A 19,473-nucleotide genomic window follows, 5' to 3' on the forward strand; every position below is an offset into this window, starting at 1 on the left:
AAAAGGGTAGGATTGAAAAGACGAGTGACATCATGACATTATTACAATGTAATAATCCATGGGTAAATGTCTAAGGCACTGTTTTTATTTATTTGTTCATTAGTCAAATAAACCTGGCCTCTCTCCTTCTTCCTACCCTCTCCTCTTGTCTTTATTGCAGTGTGCTATTAGCCAGCTAAGAGAAACACAGACTGATGTCCCTAAGCCTTCCTCCACGTCCAAAGCACCAGCAAAGACATCAGTCCCTGTTGACTTTTCACTTGGGACAGTTAAGGTTAGGTTACTCAACTCATAATTTATATATTAGTAAAATGATCTCTCTCTCTCTCTCTCTCCCGAACCGCTAGTTGCCTACAAACTCACGATCGATACGTATCACGATACAGAGGCCACGATATGATATGTATCGTGATACGCGTTGATTTCGAATAATGACCAGATGTCCTCCTAAATTTACTCTAGTCGTAGACTACCGATTGCCGATGTTTTCACAAATATATTTTAAATATTTATTACATTTTAAAGATGGAGTGCCGTGATTTTTAAACATGATCATCAGGTATTGTTATTTATATTATGAGGAAGATTTTTTTTTTCATTTTTTTCCCCAATTTCTTTACAGTATTTGTTAAAATGTTGTTTTTATGTGGACACGTCCACCAGTTCATTGAGTATGCCTGATTTGCCTGATGGGTGGTGATCCACCTGAACTGAAGCCACACCCATACAAATACAAATAAATGTGTTTTGGTGGATAAATGCAAAATATGTAATCATAATATATCGTAACTGTCGGGCAGAAACCGATGCTGATGTTGTTGTTTTTTTTCAAGCCACGTCACAGCATTTCCTGCAGTATCGATATGGTAGCCTCTGTATCGATACAATTATCGGCAAGGAATACAATACGATTATTGCTCTCTATCTCTCTGTCTCTCTCTCTCAAGGGATCGGGTTACTTTCTCCAAAAGTTGTGATTGTTGTCAGATTAGGAGAACCTTGCTCTACTTTTCTCCCTTTCCACTTTGCAGCATGCAGTTGGCAGACTTGCTGTCACTAGTACTGTCACCATGACTGCGACTACAGTAACTACATCCTGGTCAGACATGTCAACATTCTCCATGTGTCAAACACCCCTGGTTGCTCCTCCTGCAGACATAAAGCCTAAACATTCTGAAAGCGTAAGTATTTCATAGAATTCATTTCATACCCCAACAACAGACTTGCTAATTGCAGCCAAATTCTATTTTTGTAACCGTTCTTTAAAGTCATCCAGTGTAGCTAAGATCAAATGTAATCTTTTTGGCGATGCCTCTGTGGCGACATTACATCGTTTCGGAACCTACTGTATCGCTCCAAACGGAATGCTGTGAGGTCCTAGCATTGCCGGTGCATTTCCGTTGCCTACGTCATTTTGCCACGAGTGTCATTTTGGGCAGACGGTCTTGAATAAAAATAGTGTTTAATAATGTATAGAAAAAGTTTGTGGGTTCGAATCCACTGCAGTGTATTTGTCGGACGGGCGTCTATGCGAACACAATTGGCCCGTGGTTGTGGGTGGGAAGCTTAGAGTATATATGAATAGAGACGGCACCCGAGTTCTCCTCCCATCCACTTGCATTAAGTTGCTCTAAAGCGCATGAGGCGATTTCACTCCTCCTTCCGGGTAGGAACAGAGTGCATTCTGGGATGGATTGGGCCCAAACACATGAACGCGCTGCCGTTGACTATCATTGCACGCGTTCACGTGCGTTCACGTATGAAACAGCGTTCACGTGTCATCGTGAACGTGCACAATGATAGTCAACGGACCAGCAATAAAAACCTTCAAATGTGTGAATTTGATACAGCTGTGGAAGGATACAGCGCCAACCCTTCCTTAGTTTTTTTTTGGCAAGTTCGATTGTTGTTTGGCCAGATGATTGTCTGTATTTGATGCATGTTTTATAATGTGTTAATGGGTCACGCAATATCTCCCTTTTTGCTGAACACCTTTCACTTCTAGCATGGTACATGGTCAGATGGATCTACAGAAACATCCCTAAGACCACCCACAGTGACTTCAACCCCTGTGTTTTGCCTGTTCTCCTCAGGAAAAGTCAAGGTTAGTTTCTGGTCTTGATGTTAACGAATGTGATCTAAACGACAGCGTCACGGTTTCTCTATGTTTATTTGGCACATTTATCAATCTTAGCTCAACGCTTCAAACCAGAACTTTAGGCTTTTTAGTTGAAGTGCAAATGTGCATGTGGTTCTTTAGTTTGTGCAAGGACAATCAAGGGCTGCTATGCCTATTTATATTTCTTAAATATTACACATTTAGATGTTTGTTTAAACTTTTTTGATGGCACAGTTGAGAAATTTAAAGTGAATTGAGAAAAACTATCTAAATTAAAATGTATGGCGTTATTCGAGCCTTTGCAGGGGCGGCGGTGGCTCAGGAGTAGAGTGGCTGGATGGTAACCACAAGGTTGCCAGTTCGAACCCGGACTCCCCCAGAGTTAGTGTCGAAGTGTCCTTGAGCAAGACTCTGAACCCCTAATTGCTCCTGCTGGTTGGTGCCTTGCATGGTTTCAGCTGCCATCGGTGTATGAATGTGTGTGTGAATGGGTGAATGTAATGCACAATCTATGTAAAGCGCCTTGGATAAAGCTGCTATATAAATGCACCATTTACCATTTTCACCATTTTGTCCAAGTGCCCTGTTTCCTGTCCACATTGCAGCGTTATTTGCTTGGTGGTGCAAGAGAGACTCTGGCGGTCGCTGAACTCCCTAAGCCTGTCTTGACATCGTCAGCAGCCTCTGCATTTGAAAAGCCAAAGAAGACATCAGTTCCTGTTGTCTTTTCATCTCAGACAGTTAAGGTTAGTTTCGTCTCAATGGATCCAAAGGTTAAGTGGTGACGTGAAATAATAAAAAGATGGGTGAACATAGTGTAGGTGGACCTTTAATTATTAATCCTGCAGGGTCAATTGAGCTGTCATCGTATGACATAATGTTTTTAGGTTTATTTATTTAGCACATAGTATAAAAAATATAATAAATACATATCAAAAAACAAAAATACAATGCAAGGAAAGGAAGAAGCCAGCTGGCTTATTTGGAATCCTTTCCTGTATGGAATAAAGAAATAAAAACACAGAGACTGCACAAAAAGGGGAAATAAACATTACAACACAAAAAAACACAAAAGAAAATATAAACGCATCAAAGTAAATCATGTAATCTACAGAGAGGAAAAAATAAGATATTTCTTTAGAGGTTTCTTGAATATTGGCAAGGATGATGAGGACTTAAGTGAAGCATCTAGGCGTCGCAGTCCCGCCCCCTACCATGGACCAGGAAATTAATCCCAATGCATTTTTCCCATAGACATTTCAGAAAGTATTTATTTAAAGACGGTTACACCGCGGACAAAGCCAACTCGAGTCGTGACAACTCATGACAACACAAACAATATTTTGGACCAAACAAATAATTACAAAGAAGAAAAACAACAAAACAATTATTTGTTCGGCCCAAAAAATTGTGTTTGTTGTCATGATTTGTCACGACTCGAGTTGGCTTTGTCCGCTGCGTAAACGTCTTTAAATAAATACTTTCTGAAATGTCTATGAGGAAGGGGGCGGGACTGCGACGCTCTATAGGGTAATTCAAAATCATCTCTTTGCCTTGTGGGGTAGGAGTGGCCACTAGGGGGCGGCGGTGCCTTGTGGGGTAGGAGTGGCCACTAGGGGGCGGCAGTGCCTTGTGGGGTAGGAGTGGTCACCAGGGGGGCGGCGGTGCCTTGTGGGGTAGGAGTGGTCACTAGGGGGCGACGGTGCCATGTGGGGTAGGAGTGGCCACTAGGGGGCGGCGGTGCCTTGTGGGGTAGGAGTGGCCACTAGGGGGCGGCAGTGCCTTGTGGGGTAGGAGTGGTCACTAGGGGGGCGGCGGTGCCTTGTGGGGTAGGAGTGGTCACTAGGGGGCGGCGGTGCCTTGTGGGGTAGGAGTGGCCACTAGGGGGCGGCGGTGCCTTGTGGGGTAGGAGTGGCCACTAGGGGGGCGGCGGTGCCTTGTGGGGTAGGAGTGGCCACTAGGGGGCGGCGGTGCCTTGTGGGGTAGGAGTGGCCACTAGGGGGCGGCAGTGCCTTGTGGGGTAGGAGTGGCCACTAGGGGGTGGCGGTGCCTTGTGGGGTAGGAGTGGCCACTAGGGGGCGGCGGTGCCATGTGGGGTAGGAGTGGCCAATAGGGGGTGGCGGTGCCTTGTGGGGTAGGAGTGGCCACTAGGGGGCGGCGGTGCCTTGTGGGGTAGGAGTGGCCACTAGGGGGCGGCGGTGCCTTGTGGGGTAGGAGTGGCCACTAGGGGGCGGCGGTGCCTTGTGGGGTAGGAGTGGCCACTAGGGGGCGGCGGTGCCTTGTGGGGTAGGAGTGGCCACTAGGGGGCGGCGGTGCCTTGTGGGGTAGGAGTGGCCACTAGGGGGCGGCGGTGCCTTGTGGGGTAGGAGTGGCCACTAGGGGGCGGCGGTGCCTTGTGGGGTAGGAGTGGCCACTAGGGGGCGGCGGTGCCTTGTGGGGTAGGAGTGGCCACTAGGGGGCGGCGGTGCCTTGTGGGGTAGGAGTGGCCACTAGGGGGCGGCGGTGCCTTGTGGGGTAGGAGTGGCCACTAGGGGGCGGCGGTGCCTTGTGGGGTAGGAGTGGCCACTAGGGGGCGGCGGTGCCTTGTGGGGTAGGAGTGGCCACTAGGGGGCGGTGGTGCCTTGTGGGGTAGGAGTGGTCACTAGGGGGCGGCGGTGCCTTGTGGGGTAGGAGTGGCCACTAGGGGGCGGCGGTGCCTTGTGGGGTAGGAGTGGTCACTAGGGGGCGGCGGTGCCTTGTGGGGTAGGAGTGGCCAATAGGGGGCGGCGGTGCCTTGTGGGGTAGGAGTGGCCACTAGGGGGCGGCGGTGCCTTGTGGGGTAGGAGTGGCCACTAGGGGGCGGCGGTGCCTTGTGGGGTAGGAGTGGCCACTAGGGGGCGGCGGTGCCTTGTGGGGTAGGAGTGGCCACTAGGGGGCGGCGGTGCCTTGTGGGGTAGGAGTGGCCACTAGGGGGCGGCAGTGCCTTGTGGGGTAGGAGTGGCCACTAGGGGGTGGCGGTGCCTTGTGGGGTAGGAGTGGCCACTAGGGGGCGGCGGTGCCATGTGGGGTAGGAGTGGCCAATAGGGGGTGGCGGTGCCTTGTGGGGTAGGAGTGGCCACTAGGGGGCGGCGGTGCCTTGTGGGGTAGGAGTGAAAGTCAGAAGTAACACGGAAAGAAATGTGAAAAGAAGAGGGAATGTCTTGTTTGCATTATTACAACGTACTGTGATAATCCGGGTAAATGCTATGAGTATGTTTCATTAACAAGTTATTGGTTTGTGTCCCTCTGTCTTCGCTCCTTCCCTCTGGTCCACATTGCAGGGTGCCGTTAGCTCACTAAGTCCACGAGGCATGCAGACTGATGTCCCCGACCCTGCCTCCACTCTTAAAGCACCACCACCAATGAGTCAATCAGTTCCGGGTGTCCTTTCACCTTTGACAGTTAAGGTTAGGTTTCATTTCTCATAATTTACTAGTAAAGCTTGCCGTCTGTCTGTCTGTCTGTCTGTCTGTCTGTCTGTCTGTCTGTCTGTCTGTCTGTCTGTCTGTCTGTATGCATGTTTGCTTACATTTTTATGCAAATATTAAGAGTCGTCAGATAATGAAGATTTATTCTCCTCCACCGTATTTGCTGTGCTTCCATTAAGGTACTTTTTTTTAATTCACAAATCAAAAGGTATAAAAAATAAAAACCCATTGATGGAAAGCCAACTTCACTCTCTCTCATTATGATAACTTGATTATTACTCCAAAAGGTAGAGCGTCGCAGTCCCGCCCCCTTTCATGACGACGTGAGACCCCGTTTATTTTCTCCATAGGCTTTTCAATTTTTTTTTATTTAAAGACGTTTACGCCGCAGACAAAACCAACTCGAGTTGTGACAAATCATGACAACAAACACGACATTTTGGGCCGAACAAATAATTACAAAGAAGAAAAACAACAAAAAAAGTTGTTCGGCCCGAAAATGTTTGTGATTTGTCACAACTCGAGTTGGCTTTGTCCGCGGCGTAAACGTCTTTAAATAAATACTTTCTGAAATGTCTATGAGGAAGGGGGCGGGTCTGCGACGCTCTATAGGGTAATTCAAAATCATCTCTTTGCCTTGTGGGGTAGGAGTGGCCACTAGGGGGCGGCGGTGCCTTGTGGAGTAGGAGTGGCCACTAGGGGGCGGCGGTGCCTTGTGGGGTAGGAGTGGCCACTAGGGGGCGGCGGTGCCATGTGCGGTAGGAGTGGCCAATAGGGGGTGGCGGTGCCTTGTGGGGTAGGAGTGGCCACTAGGGGGTGGCGGTGCCTTGTGGGGTAGGAGTGGCCACTAGGGGGCGGCGGTGCCATGTGGGGTAGGAGTGGCCAATAGGGGGCGGCGGTGCCTTGTGGGGTAGGAGTGGCCACTAGGGGGCGGCGGTGCCTTGTGGGGTAGGAGTGGCCACTAGGGGGCGGCAGTGCCTTGTGGGGTAGGAGTGGTCACTAGGGGGGCGGCGGTGCCTTGTGGGGTAGGAGTGGTCACTAGGGGGGCGGCGGTGCCTTGTGGGGTAGGAGTGGCCACTAGGGGGCGGCGGTGCCTTGTGGGGTAGGAGTGGCCACTAGGGGGCGGCGGTGCCTTGTGGGGTAGGAGTGGCCACTAGGGGGCGGCGGTGCCTTGTGGGGTAGGAGTGGCCACTAGGGGGCGGCGGTGCCTTGTGGGGTAGGAGTGGCCACTAGGGGGCGGCAGTGCCTTGTGGGGTAGGAGTGGCCACTAGGGGGTGGCGGTGCCTTGTGGGGTAGGAGTGGCCACTAGGGGGCGGCGGTGCCATGTGGGGTAGGAGTGGCCAATAGGGGGTGGCGGTGCCTTGTGGGGTAGGAGTGGCCACTAGGGGGCGGCGGTGCCTTGTGGGGTAGGAGTGAAAGTCAGAAGTAACACGGAAAGAAATGTGAAAAGAAGAGGGAATGTCTTGTTTGCATTATTACAACGTACTGTGATAATCCGGGTAAATGCTATGAGTATGTTTCATTAACAAGTTATTGGTTTGCGTCCCTCTTTCTTCGCTCCTTCCCTCTGGTCCACATTGCAGGGTGCCGTTAGCTCACTAAGTCCACGAGGCATGCAGACTGATGTCCCCGACCCTGCCTCCACTCTTAAAGCACCACCACCAATGAGTCAATCAGTTCCGGGTGTCCTTTCACCTTTGACAGTTAAGGTTAGGTTTCATTTCTCATAATTTACTAGTAAAGCTTGCCGTCTGTCTGTCTGTCTGTCTGTCTGTCTGTCTGTCTGTCTGTCTGTCTGTATGCATGTTTGCTTACATTTTTATGCAAATATTAAGAGTCGTCAGATAATGAAGATTTATTCTCCTCCACCGTATTTGCTGTGCTTCCATTAAGGTACTTTTTTTTAATTCACAAATCAAAAGGTATAAAAAATAAAAACCCATTGATGGAAAGCCAACTTCACTCTCTCTCATTATGATAACTTGATTATTACTCCAAAAGGTAGAGCGTCGCAGTCCCGCCCCCTTTCATGACGACGTGAGACCCCGTTTATTTTCTCCATAGGCTTTTCAAATTTTTTTTATTTAAAGACGTTTACGCCGCAGACAAAACCAACTCGAGTTGTGACAAATCATGACAACAAACACGACATTTTGGGCCGAACAAATAATTACAAAGAAGAAAAACAACAAAAAAAGTTGTTCGGCCCGAAAATGTTTGTGATTTGTCACAACTCGAGTTGGCTTTGTCCGCGGCGTAAACGTCTTTAAATAAATACTTTCTGAAATGTCTATGAGGAAGGGGGCGGGTCTGCGACGCTCTATAGGGTAATTCAAAATCATCTCTTTGCCTTGTGGGGTAGGAGTGGCCACTAGGGGGCGGCGGTGCCTTGTGGGGTAGGAGTGGCCACTAGGGGGCGGCGGTGCCTTGTGGGGTAGGAGTGGCCACTAGGGGGCGGCGGTGCCATGTGCGGTAGGAGTGGCCAATAGGGGGTGGCGGTGCCTTGTGGGGTAGGAGTGGCCACTAGGGGGTGGCGGTGCCTTGTGGGGTAGGAGTGGCCACTAGGGGGCGGCGGTGCCATGTGGGGTAGGAGTGGCCAATAGGGGGCGGCGGTGCCTTGTGGGGTAGGAGTGGCCACTAGGGGGCGGCGGTGCCTTGTGGGGTAGGAGTGGCCACTAGGGGGCGGCGGTGCCTTGTGGGGTAGGAGTGGCCACTAGGGGGGCGGCGGTGCCTTGTGGGGTAGGAGTGGTCACTAGGGGGGCGGCGGTGCCTTGTGGGGTAGGAGTGGCCACTAGGGGGCGGCGGTGCCTTGTGGGGTAGGAGTGGCCACTAGGGGGCGGCGGTGCCTTGTGGGGTAGGAGTGGCCACTAGGGGGCGGCGGTGCCTTGTGGGGTAGGAGTGGCCACTAGGGGGCGGCGGTGCCTTGTGGGGTAGGAGTGGCCACTAGGGGGCGGCGGTGCCTTGTGGGGTAGGAGTGGCCACTAGGGGGCGGCAGTGCCTTGTGGGGTAGGAGTGGCCACTAGGGGGTGGCGGTGCCTTGTGGGGTAGGAGTGGCCACTAGGGGGCGGCGGTGCCATGTGGGGTAGGAGTGGCCAATAGGGGGTGGCGGTGCCTTGTGGGGTAGGAGTGGCCACTAGGGGGCGGCGGTGCCTTGTGGGGTAGGAGTGAAAGTCAGAAGTAACACGGAAAGAAATGTGAAAAGAAGAGGGAATGTCTTGTTTGCATTATTACAACGTACTGTGATAATCCGGGTAAATGCTATGAGTATGTTTCATTAACAAGTTATTGGTTTGCGTCCCTCTTTCTTCGCTCCTTCCCTCTGGTCCACATTGCAGGGTGCCGTTAGCTCACTAAGTCCACGAGGCATGCAGACTGATGTCCCCGACCCTGCCTCCACTCTTAAAGCACCACCACCAATGAGTCAATCAGTTCCGGGTGTCCTTTCACCTTTGACAGTTAAGGTTAGGTTTCATTTCTCATAATTTACTAGTAAAGCTTGCCGTCTGTCTGTCTCTGTCTGTCTGTCTGTCTGTCTGTCTGTCTGTCTGTCTGTCTGTCTGTCTGCATGCATGTTTGCTTACATTTTTATGCAAATATTAAGAGTCGTCAGATAATGAAGATTTATTCTCCTCCACCGTATTTGCTGTGCTTCCAATAAGGTACTTTTTTTAAATGCACAAATCAAAAGGTATAAAAAATAAAAACCCATTGATGGAAAGCCAACTTCACTCTCTCTCATTATGATAACTTGATTATTACTCCAAGAGGTAGAGCGTCGCAGTCCCTCCCCCTTTCATGACGACGAGAGACCCAGAAGTGATTCCCCGTTTATTTTCTCCATAGGCTTTTCAAAAAGTATTTATTTAAAGACGTTTACGCCGGGGACAAAACCAACTCGAGTTGTGACAAATCATGACAACAAACATGACATTTTGGGCCGAACAAATAATTACAAAGAAGAAAAACAACAAAAAAAGTTGTTCGGCCCGAAAAATTGTGTGATTTGTCACAACTCGAGTTGGCTTTGTACGACGCTTAAAAAGGTCTTTAAATAAATACTTTTTGAAATGTCTATGAGGAAAATGAACGGGGAATCATTTCCTGGGCCCTGGTGGTAGGGGGCGGGACTGCAACGCTCTATATTGTAAAGTTGTAACATTATTAGTTTTCCCCCTTTCTACTTGCAGCATATAGTTGACAGACTCGCTTTGACCAGTTCTGTCAAGACCGAAGAAGCATCTCAGACAGACGTGTCAACGTGTGTGAGTCCTCCTCCAGAAGAGCAGCTTAGGCCTAAAATGTCTACAAGGGTGAGTATGTGATACCCAAACAACAGAATCAGTATTTACAGCCAAATGTAGTTTTTGGCAGCAAAATTTGATTTTAGTTTTAGTCATAGTCTCTTGAATAGTTTTAATTTAGTTTTAGTCACATTGTAGTCAACCTGGAATGTTTTAGTGTTAGTCTAGTTTTAGTCGACTTAATATCACGACTAAATCTACAGTTGATTTAGTCAACTAAAATGTATTTTGGTTGGCCTTGATGCCATCGTAATGAGTTGTTTTTACACTTGCTGAAAATAGCAGATCTACAAGCTCACAACACGTCGCACTGCGACGCGTGTTGGGCTTGTAGATCTGCTATTTTCAGCATGCAACCAAGTGTAAAATGACTTATACTGGTTCTCTTGTCCACTAGTCACTTCCTAACATTTTAGTCTAGTTTTTATTTGTTGACGAAATTGTCATTATATTTAGTCTTAGTTATAGTCATCGTAGCTTAGTTTTCATTTAGTTTCCATTTCGTTTTCGTCAGTGAAAAAAGGTAGTCGACGAACATTTTACGTCTTAGTTTTAGTCGACGAAATCAACACTGAACCAAATGTAGTTTTTCTATCATCTGCTGTAATTGCACAGTAAATTATGTAATAATCTTGTCTGTCTTATTTACCTGTTGTTTAACTATAGGTCAGTGTGGAATGTGGCACCTTTCGGAGGTCGAGAATTCTCAAAGGACAATGGGAGGCGGCTGTTGCTAAGAATTTGTCTCAGGGCTGCTTCAAAGCAATACCGAGAAATATCATGCAAGATCCTGGCAGTCGTGAAATTGTAGTTAAAGAGGTCATGAAGCTTGTAAACAAGGAGTGCGGAAACCTTTCTTCTTTTAAATTCAACTCTATTATGCGCAGGACCAGCCCAGCTGCGTTGAAAGCCTTCAAATGGGTGAATTTGATGAAGGAGTGGAAGGCCACGGCACCGACCTTCTTTAGTTTTTTGGAAGCCGCGAGCGGTAGCTCTTCGAATCCATCCAAGAAACGCTCTATGGCGATGGCTGGGGCAAACCTTCTTAAGGCACGTTGCGAACACATGTCTGCACCCATGTTCCGCAACTCCATGATCCTGTGGCACGGAGGGGCCAAAAAGAGATGTGTGAATATGATGTCCAGACTGGGAGTCTGCGTGTCCGTTACCTCAACCCTGAGCAAACTCAAATCCATCGAACATGACAGTCTTTCTGAGACTGCCGCCGACAGCACGAGCGCTGACACAATTCCTGATCATCCAGCTGATCCTCATCCTGGGTCCAGTAGTCAGGTATTTATTTTATTTTATTTATTTTTTTATTTAACAGGGACAATGCACATTAATCAACACATCATTTTTCAAATCCATGTAAATGGGCCAGAGTTAGCCATAAGCTAATTTCCATCTGTAGTCCCTGAGCAGGCTCTTAAAAAGTGGTAAAAGGTATCCGTACAAAAACATACAATACAAAAACAAGAAAACATAGTACAGTACAGTACAGTACAGTACAGTACAGTACAGTACAGTACAGTACAGTACAGTACAGAGGGCAGAACAATTAGAGTGAAAAGTGACACCAGTGACAAAGGAAGCTAGTAATAATAATAAAAGTTACTTCCCAAATTCAATTTGCAATTGGTAATTTATTAACCTATTATTAAGTAAATCAATTATGGATATTTATTTACCCACAAGGGTAAGAAGAACAGGACTTATAAATGGGTTATGTGTGGTTATATTTCCAACCTGTCTTTTATTTATTTTATCAAAAAATAAAAATACAGCTTTTGTCAAAGCTGTTTTCTCAAAAGTTGTAAGTACTGAACCTCTCTCTCTCTCTCTCTCTCATATATAATGCAGCATGATGAAGGTCAACGAGATGCAGGAGAACGTACGTCTCCGACAGGGGGGACAAGTCTCCCGCGGGCTGCGGGCCCCCCAACAGGGGGGAAGGGGGGGACAAGTCCCCCGCGGGCTGCGGGCCCCCCGCGCGGGCCGCGAGCCGGTATTTGGAGGAAAAGAAGCCTCAAATGAGGCAGGCACTAGGACCATTGGAAGAGGGGGAGGCTATGGGGGAAGAAGGGGGAGTGCCGCTTGCAAGCGGAACGGAACAGTTCCCTGCAGCCGCCTAGGCCTATGGCAGGGGTGGGCAACTTTGACGATGGAGAGGGCCACTATAGTTCCACTCTCACTCCCTAGGGCCATATATTACTGTCGTAGCAAAAATAGCCGATCTACAAGCTCAAAACGCATCGCTGTGTAACACGTTTTGAGCGTGTAGATCGGCTATTTTTGCTATACTCGAATTTAAATCTTACATTTTTGCTATTTTTGAATTGGAATCCATTTTTATGTAATTTCAAATGCCTTTAATTATACTTGTGTTGAAGCAATGAGCTACTAATTTAGACTGAAGTAATTAAAGCGGGTCATGTTTGCATGTTGTGGAATTGTAACAGCTGAAACCAATATTATATCAGTATTCTGACATTAACCTGAGGGCCACATTAAGTGAAGGTGGGGGCCGCATGTGGCCCCCGGGCCGCCAGTTGCCCACCCCTGGCCTATGGCGTCAAGTCGGCTAGCGGTGCTGTGTAGGCCTCAAAAAATAAAGTACATTTATAAAATTTTAAGAAATAAAGTAAAATGAAATCTCTCCCCCATTGCACAAATAAACCACTTGTTCTGTTCCTCACAACTGCTGTGCTGCTTGTGGTACCTGCTTTAAGTTGGGGATGTCGTCACATAACAGGCAACCCAAAAAAAATAAGCTTTGCAAGGAAATTAACAAAACATACAGAACTCCTCCAGATTTATCTTGGATTATTTTCCCAGACTGAGTTAGGCCCACTTCACCACTTTTCAACCTACCTTCATATAATTGGTCCTCACTAATGTTCGTTATAAAATGCCTGTGTCTCATAGGAGGGCTGTGGGCAGTCCACCAGTGACATCATCGATGGGGAATCCAAGCTCATAGAAACAGCAGGGGCTTTTTTTCCTGAAAAGTTGCAATGCGATAATCGTGATGCGATAATACAATCTAAATATATAAAAAAATCTTGTTTAAAAAAAATCTGCCTAACGATGATGTCACTGGTTTCTGAACTGCCCACAGCGCTCCTATGAGACAGACTGGTTTCTGAACCGCCCACAGCCCTCCTATGAGACACAGACTGGTTTCTGAACTGCCCACTGCCCTCCTATGAGACACAGACTGGTTTATGAACCGCCCACAGCCCTCCTATGAGACACAGACTGGTTTCTGAACTGCCCACTGCCCTCCTATGAGACACAGACTGGTTTCTGAACTGCCCACAGCCCTCCTATGAGACACAGACTGGTTTCTGAACTGCCCACTGCCCTCCTATGAGAGGGCAGTAAACGTATAAACGTCTTTAAATAAATACTTTCTGAAATGTCTATGAGGAAAATGAACGGAGAATCATTTCCTGGTCCAGGGTAGGGGGCGGGACTGCGACGCTCTATTCTCTTCTGTAGCTTGTCGGCTACGGAACAAATGCACGCACGCACGCACGCACGGTACGGCACACACACACACACACACACACACACACACACACACACACACACACACACACACACACACTCCTGGCAGTGGTAATGAAGTGGGAAGTGAGAAAGGGAAGGAGAAGAAATGTGGTTGGTGTGTTGGTTATAAATAATAAGGAATTACCTTGAAATGCCTAGTTCCTTTATGATGTTTGCAGCAGATGTCTCGGCGGTGTAGTTCCCGGAACTGCTGCCCGTCTGGGCCTCGCTTCCAGGGGAATCCATTAATGGGAGACCAAGAAAGACGGGAGGAAGTCCATCCCTTGTAAAGGACCATCAGGGTTACATGCCAGTGTCCATAGTCAACATCGGTCACACAGTTTACAATAAACCTCAAACTTTTTCCACAAAAATATTTTTTTGGAGATGTTTTCTTATGATTTATCCATATTCAATAAACGTAACAGAATGTATGAGATCATTTGATCTGGCATCATGTCAATGTCAGAAAAAAATGCACTGTATTATTGAAAGCTAAAAAGAAACGGTTAAGAATGCAGCACCGGATCATTTCAACAGGTGGTCCGGGGCCCCTAGATGACATCTAAAAGCTCTGCTCAGTTCTGAATGCACTGTGTAGGCCTATATACAATTATTATTAGACCTATTTGAACCACTCCCTTACGGAGCTATGTGTGTGGGTGGCTGGCTGGCTGGGTGCGTCTGAGCACGAAAACAGCATGGTTGTTTTTCACCATGCACAAGTTAAGTAAGCACAACCTAACACACACACGCACATATTAACTGTATATATGGTGATTTCGGGTGTGTACAGTACAGTACAGTAGAGGGTACAGTAGAGGGACCCCCACACGGTAACTGTCATTTCTCAACTGTTTCGGACGTGGGGCGGCTCGCCGGAGTTCCAGACCCTGTGGGTCTGGAACTCCCCCCCCCCCCCCCCCCCACACACACACACACGGAGTTGCACCACTCACTTCACACGGGTGTGATTCTTTTTAAACATAGGGCAATCAAAATGAACTTTTCCTGTTTCATATATGTCTATGTTGCTATATTAGTTGACTGGTGGACTAGAGCACATCATACTCATACACTTACAATGCAATTAACATATAGGCCTATAGCACATGATCAGTGTAAGGCCAGGGCTGCTCATTATAAATATAATAATATTAATTATAATAATTATAATAACACGTTTTGAAAGGATGTATCTCGGTATATTGTTGATAATACTGACTCTGACTTCTGTCTTTATTGGCAAAATGTGCTGTTTGGCTTCAGTAATAATAGTAATAGGAGTATACATAATTAATTTGATCATTATTCTATCTAACTTTCATATACATAAACCAAATGTAGTCATGCCATACCAATTATTTCATTGTATTTGAGATTGAGGCCAAGCAGTAATTAAAACAATGTAGGCCTATAACTAAAACAAATAAAAATAAGAAAGCCGAGAACTGTTGCTTTGTGTTCACTCTTTAATGTTTTCTGTTAGTATAATCCCCTGGCTCTGATATTATTGTATTGTTAAATAACTTTGTTGTTTGTGTTTGTATTGTTTTGTATTGTCTACTGTCTGCAGTATGTCATGCCTGTTATAGATTTGTACAAAAAAAAAAGAAAATATGTAGGCCTATATATAATAGGCTAAAATGAAGACTACGGAAGAAGAAGAATTAGAATGAAGAAGAAGAAACAGTTTTCTGTAATTGCATTGCATTCCATCATCATTTGAGAAGTATGCTAGATGGTACTCATGGTAGAATGGCTTTTTTAGTTTTTTGGATTGCATTTTATCCATTTTACTTTGTTGGACAAACGTTTTTGCCACATTTTTGTACCCGAGAAAATCTTTCGAAAATTGCCAGTCTAGATTTAAAAAGATCACAACACTGATTCCATGTCTCTTTATACAATTTAATAATAATAATAATAATAATAAGAAGAAGAAGAAGAAGAAGAAGAAGATTCAGCAAAAGACACTTGATGATTAGACTGGACTTTGAGATCTGTTCGCCTGACTGGCCTTCATATTAAATTCATAAAAGAGCTGAGCTCTTTGCTATGCCATAACATCTATTGAGTAGGATATTATACAAATAAATTAGCATGTGAAATAATATAGGGGGAGGACAGGTACAACTAGAAAAAGTGCCCTTCTGGGCACAGGTCTCCACCAGGAGGATAGGCATGTGTGTGATGTTTGGCACAATGTTTAGGAGCAATATAAACGTGTGTGTGTGTGTGTGTGTGTGTGTGACGCGGCTTGGCCTGTTGTAGCGCCACCATGAGGCTGATTTGAAAACTGTCAAGTGGCATTTCTTCCAAAGCCTAGTGGGAATATGCATGCACAGTTTCACCACAATCGGACGCTGCGTTGAGTAGTTGTGGCGATTTGTACAAAACGGGTACAAAGCGGGCTACTCCTGAAAAGTTTAGAAGCCAATTGTAGCCAATGAGGGTGGATTATGAGAAATCAAACAAACCCGTCTTGATCACATGACTATGGAGAGCATGTGTACCGATTTGCGTGAAATTTGGAAACAATCTGAAGGAGTAATATTAGAAAATGTGTTTTACATATGTCGGCCTCCTGGTGGCGCTATAAAGAGCAGATGTGAAAAATTCCAGGCAAAGGTTTTTCCTTGGCCTCTAGGGAGTTGGCATACAAAGTTATCCACAGATCCGTGCAGTTAGAGGTAAAAACACCAGTTATAGCGCCACCATGAGGCTGAGTTGAAAATGTTCATGTGGCATTTCTTCCTCGGCCTAGTGGGAATGTGCGTGCACAATTTCACGGAAATCACACTTTGTGTTCATGATTTGCAGCATTTTGTTTGAAACTGAGCACTCCTGCGAACTTTGGAAGCCAATCTTAGCCAATCAGGATGGAGTCTGAGAAATCTGAAAGACGGGTTTCGTTGAATGGCTCTAGAGAGACTGTGTACCAATTTGCGTGATGTTTGGACAAAATCTGTAGGTGTACTGTCCAAAAACTTGTTTTGCACAAAGCGGCCTCCTGGTGGCGCTATAACAGGCCGTTCTGGAAGGTTCATCGTTGGCATCCAGGGAGTGTGTGTGCAAAATTTGGCATCGACCGGGTTAACGGTGCCGGAGATTAGCTGTTCACAGACGGAAGGACGGACGGACGGACGGACGGACGGACGGACGGACACACACACACACACACACACACACACACACACACACACGGACGGACGGACGGAGTGCAAAACATACTCTCTCCCCATGCCTTCGGCCTGGTGGAGAAAAAAAAGTAGTAGATAGCATATTGATGAAATAGTAACATGTATGTGTAGTACTTCTGTTGGCCACCAGACGAGGCTCTTTCCTAATAGTCAGTGTGGGTTTTGTTTGTTTTGCAATTTGGACCTATTTATTTGATCCTATCCTGCGTGAGTTTGTCCGAAATTAATCACACAATAATTGCGTATGCCCTCAAAGCGGCCGCTTTGAGGTTGTCTTGCGAAATAACACACTGATGTGTAAGTATCGTGTGATTTCGGATCATGTTTCGGACACAGACTACAAAAGTGGAGAACAGGAAGCTGTATTCAGACCGGAAGCAGGAAGGGTGTTCAAATGTATTCCTTCCGGAAACACATAAACCCAGGCAGGCGAGTGTACCAGTTGGTTAAAAGCAACATGGAAGATACGCCGGCGAGACCCGCGGCAGAAACCACCGTGGAGAACACCGAGAGACGGAAACGATGTGCTGTGAAAGTCGAGGACGATGCGGCGGACGAGGAGGAACCTTCCTGCTCCAAAAAACGTGTTGTTGTCCTCCTGCCACAGTTAAAAACAGAGGCAACAGATCATGAGGGGGTTAGTTTACTGTCACTCAGCTTGTTGTGGAGTGGAGTTAGTTATCCCTGGTCCATAGCTTTGATGAATTGAACATGGTGGACCCTCTTGTAAACAAGTGTAATGCTTAATTGGGTCGTCCACTCACAGTTAACAGTCTTTGTATGGAGTTTGTGCTTGAAATGTACTGTAATTCTGCAAACTGTTAATAAATATTTCAATCAATCAATCAAAGCTCTAATGGGGTGCCCCGGGTGGGCAACTTTGACGATGGCAAGGGCCAATATATTTCCACTCACTCCAGAGGGCCACAGTGCATATTAATGTCTGTATTAATGTTTTGAGCTTGTAGATCAGCTATTGTTTGCTATATTTGAATTGAAAACCTGAATCATTTTTTGCTATTTTTGAATTGGGAATCCTGAAAAGTAACCATTTTATTGAATTTTAAATGCATTTAGTTATAGTTATGTTAACTTTATGAACTGTTAACATAACTACATTGGACACAAAAAGATAATAACATTTTAATACTAGTCATTAAGTAGGCCTACTAGTCATTTAATACTAGTCATGAAGTAATCAAAGCGGGTTTAGAATTGTAACAGCTGAAATCAATACTATATCAGTATTCTGATATTAACATGCGGGCCACGTTAAGTGAAGGTGGGGCCGAATGTGGCCCCCGGGCCGTCAGTTGCCCACCCCTGCTCTAATGCGTTGCATTTAACGCATTCGAGCTATGGACCAGAGCTAGAGTGGAGTGTATATAGTGTGGAGTGTGTATAAATATAGATATAGTGCACTGTTGTTTGGCCAGACTGTCTGTTCTGTTTGACACATGCTTTGTTTATGTAGTGTTAGGTCTTGATTGATTGATTGATTGGTTGATCATTGTATTAACAGTTTGTAGAATGTGTACAGACCGTTCAACCGAAAGTACAGGTCAAAATACAAAAACATGCCACAAGGATATAAACCAGAAAAAAATGTCACCGAGACTTGTGGGTCCACCATTTTCAATTCATCAGAACATTTAAAAGACATATTACAAATATACACTTCTATACAACAAAATAAACCATCATATACACAGCAAAAACAAAACCCCAAAACATCACACTTGTGTGAAGTGAGGGGCGCATCATAACATCACATTCCGTGCTCAGCCAATCAAATCATCACAAATGTCATTCCGGCCAATCACTTTTGGCGTCTTCACTTTAATGCCCTCACTTTTTTATCCCCGATATGTACTTTGCTCAGCCAATCAAATTATCGCTATGGGGTGATCATCAGCCAATCAAATCACCGTGTTTGTGTTCACACAAACAGACAAAGCTGGACATAGCGCCCCTCAAAAATAGGGGGGGGGGAGGGGAATACATATAGAGAAAGGAATATCTACACTGTCTTGAGAACAGTTTCTTATGAACCTTTTATTTGCAACAAACACACAACAGCGGTCTATCTAGAGAAACGGACGCGTTTCGGCATGTGTCGACCGTTATCTCTGCATTCAATCGGCGAAATCATCCTTTATCAGCACCTTTCAATGAGCTCAGTATGGCCATACTGGCATACTCACCCTTAGCTGAACATAGCCTGGTCAAGGTTTCCCCCTGGTGGACGTGTCATTTCCAACTATTGTCGGCGCATGGAAACTAGGGGCTACTAATATATACTATTCTCTGCCTATCGGGACGTAACTCGGACGGCGCTGAGTCGGGTCTGGTGGCCGTCGCAAGGCCTCTAGGCTCAAGGCCACCAGACACGGCGCCCCTCCGTCAGGACATCAGTGATAATGACAATAGGTGATATTAAATGACATACTGAAACAGTGAGTATGCCAGTATGGCCATACTGAGCTCATTGAAAGGTGCTGATAACGGATGATTTCGCCGATTGAATGCAGAGATGGGTCGAATGGGGTCGAATGGGGTCGTTTGAAACGCTGAGGAAGGGTTGTACAGGGTACAGGGTTTGATGAGGGCCCAGGTAAGGCCGGGCCTTAATTGTCTGGCCTGTAGTTTTTGCCAGCTGGCTAATAACTGGGGCAGGCCCGTCTAGAGTTTGAATGGACAGGTATCAGTCAAAAGGGAGACATCGAAGAGGAAGGATGGATGGGGAAGGATCAACATATGGAATGTCAGAACAGGTCAGCTCCATATATAGGAGATCTAAGGGTTTGAGGTCAGATGTAGAGTTGCTGGCCAATACTGATGAGTAGTCT

The 19,473-nt window shown here is 46.3% G+C and overlaps 1 protein-coding gene across 4 annotated transcripts in view; it reads left to right on the forward strand.

Moving 5' to 3' along the window:
* The window catches only part of LOC306934538 (uncharacterized protein), a 44,093-nt gene that overhangs the window by 4,163 nt on the left and 20,457 nt on the right, over positions 1-19,473 (forward strand). For 2 of the 4 annotated variants that reach the window (XM_079517144.1, XM_079517145.1), the window contains exon 1: positions 17,030-17,261. In XM_079517144.1, the coding sequence (XP_079373270.1) occupies positions 17,082-17,261 (180 nt within the window). In that variant the 5' untranslated portion in view covers positions 17,030-17,081. Of the gene's footprint in view, positions 1-160; positions 275-1,031; positions 1,182-2,005; positions 2,105-2,724; positions 2,866-5,418; positions 5,545-7,148; positions 7,275-8,900; positions 9,027-9,752; positions 9,876-10,532; positions 11,160-11,729; positions 13,293-17,029; positions 17,262-19,473 lie in introns of those variants that run through there. The other 2 variants (XM_079517143.1, XM_079517142.1) reach the window with 2 other exon arrangements.

The sequence above is a fragment of the Electrona antarctica genome (genome assembly GCF_951216825.1).
Source record: "Electrona antarctica genome assembly, chromosome: 12".
Taxonomy (NCBI): Eukaryota; Metazoa; Chordata; class Actinopteri; order Myctophiformes; family Myctophidae; genus Electrona; species Electrona antarctica.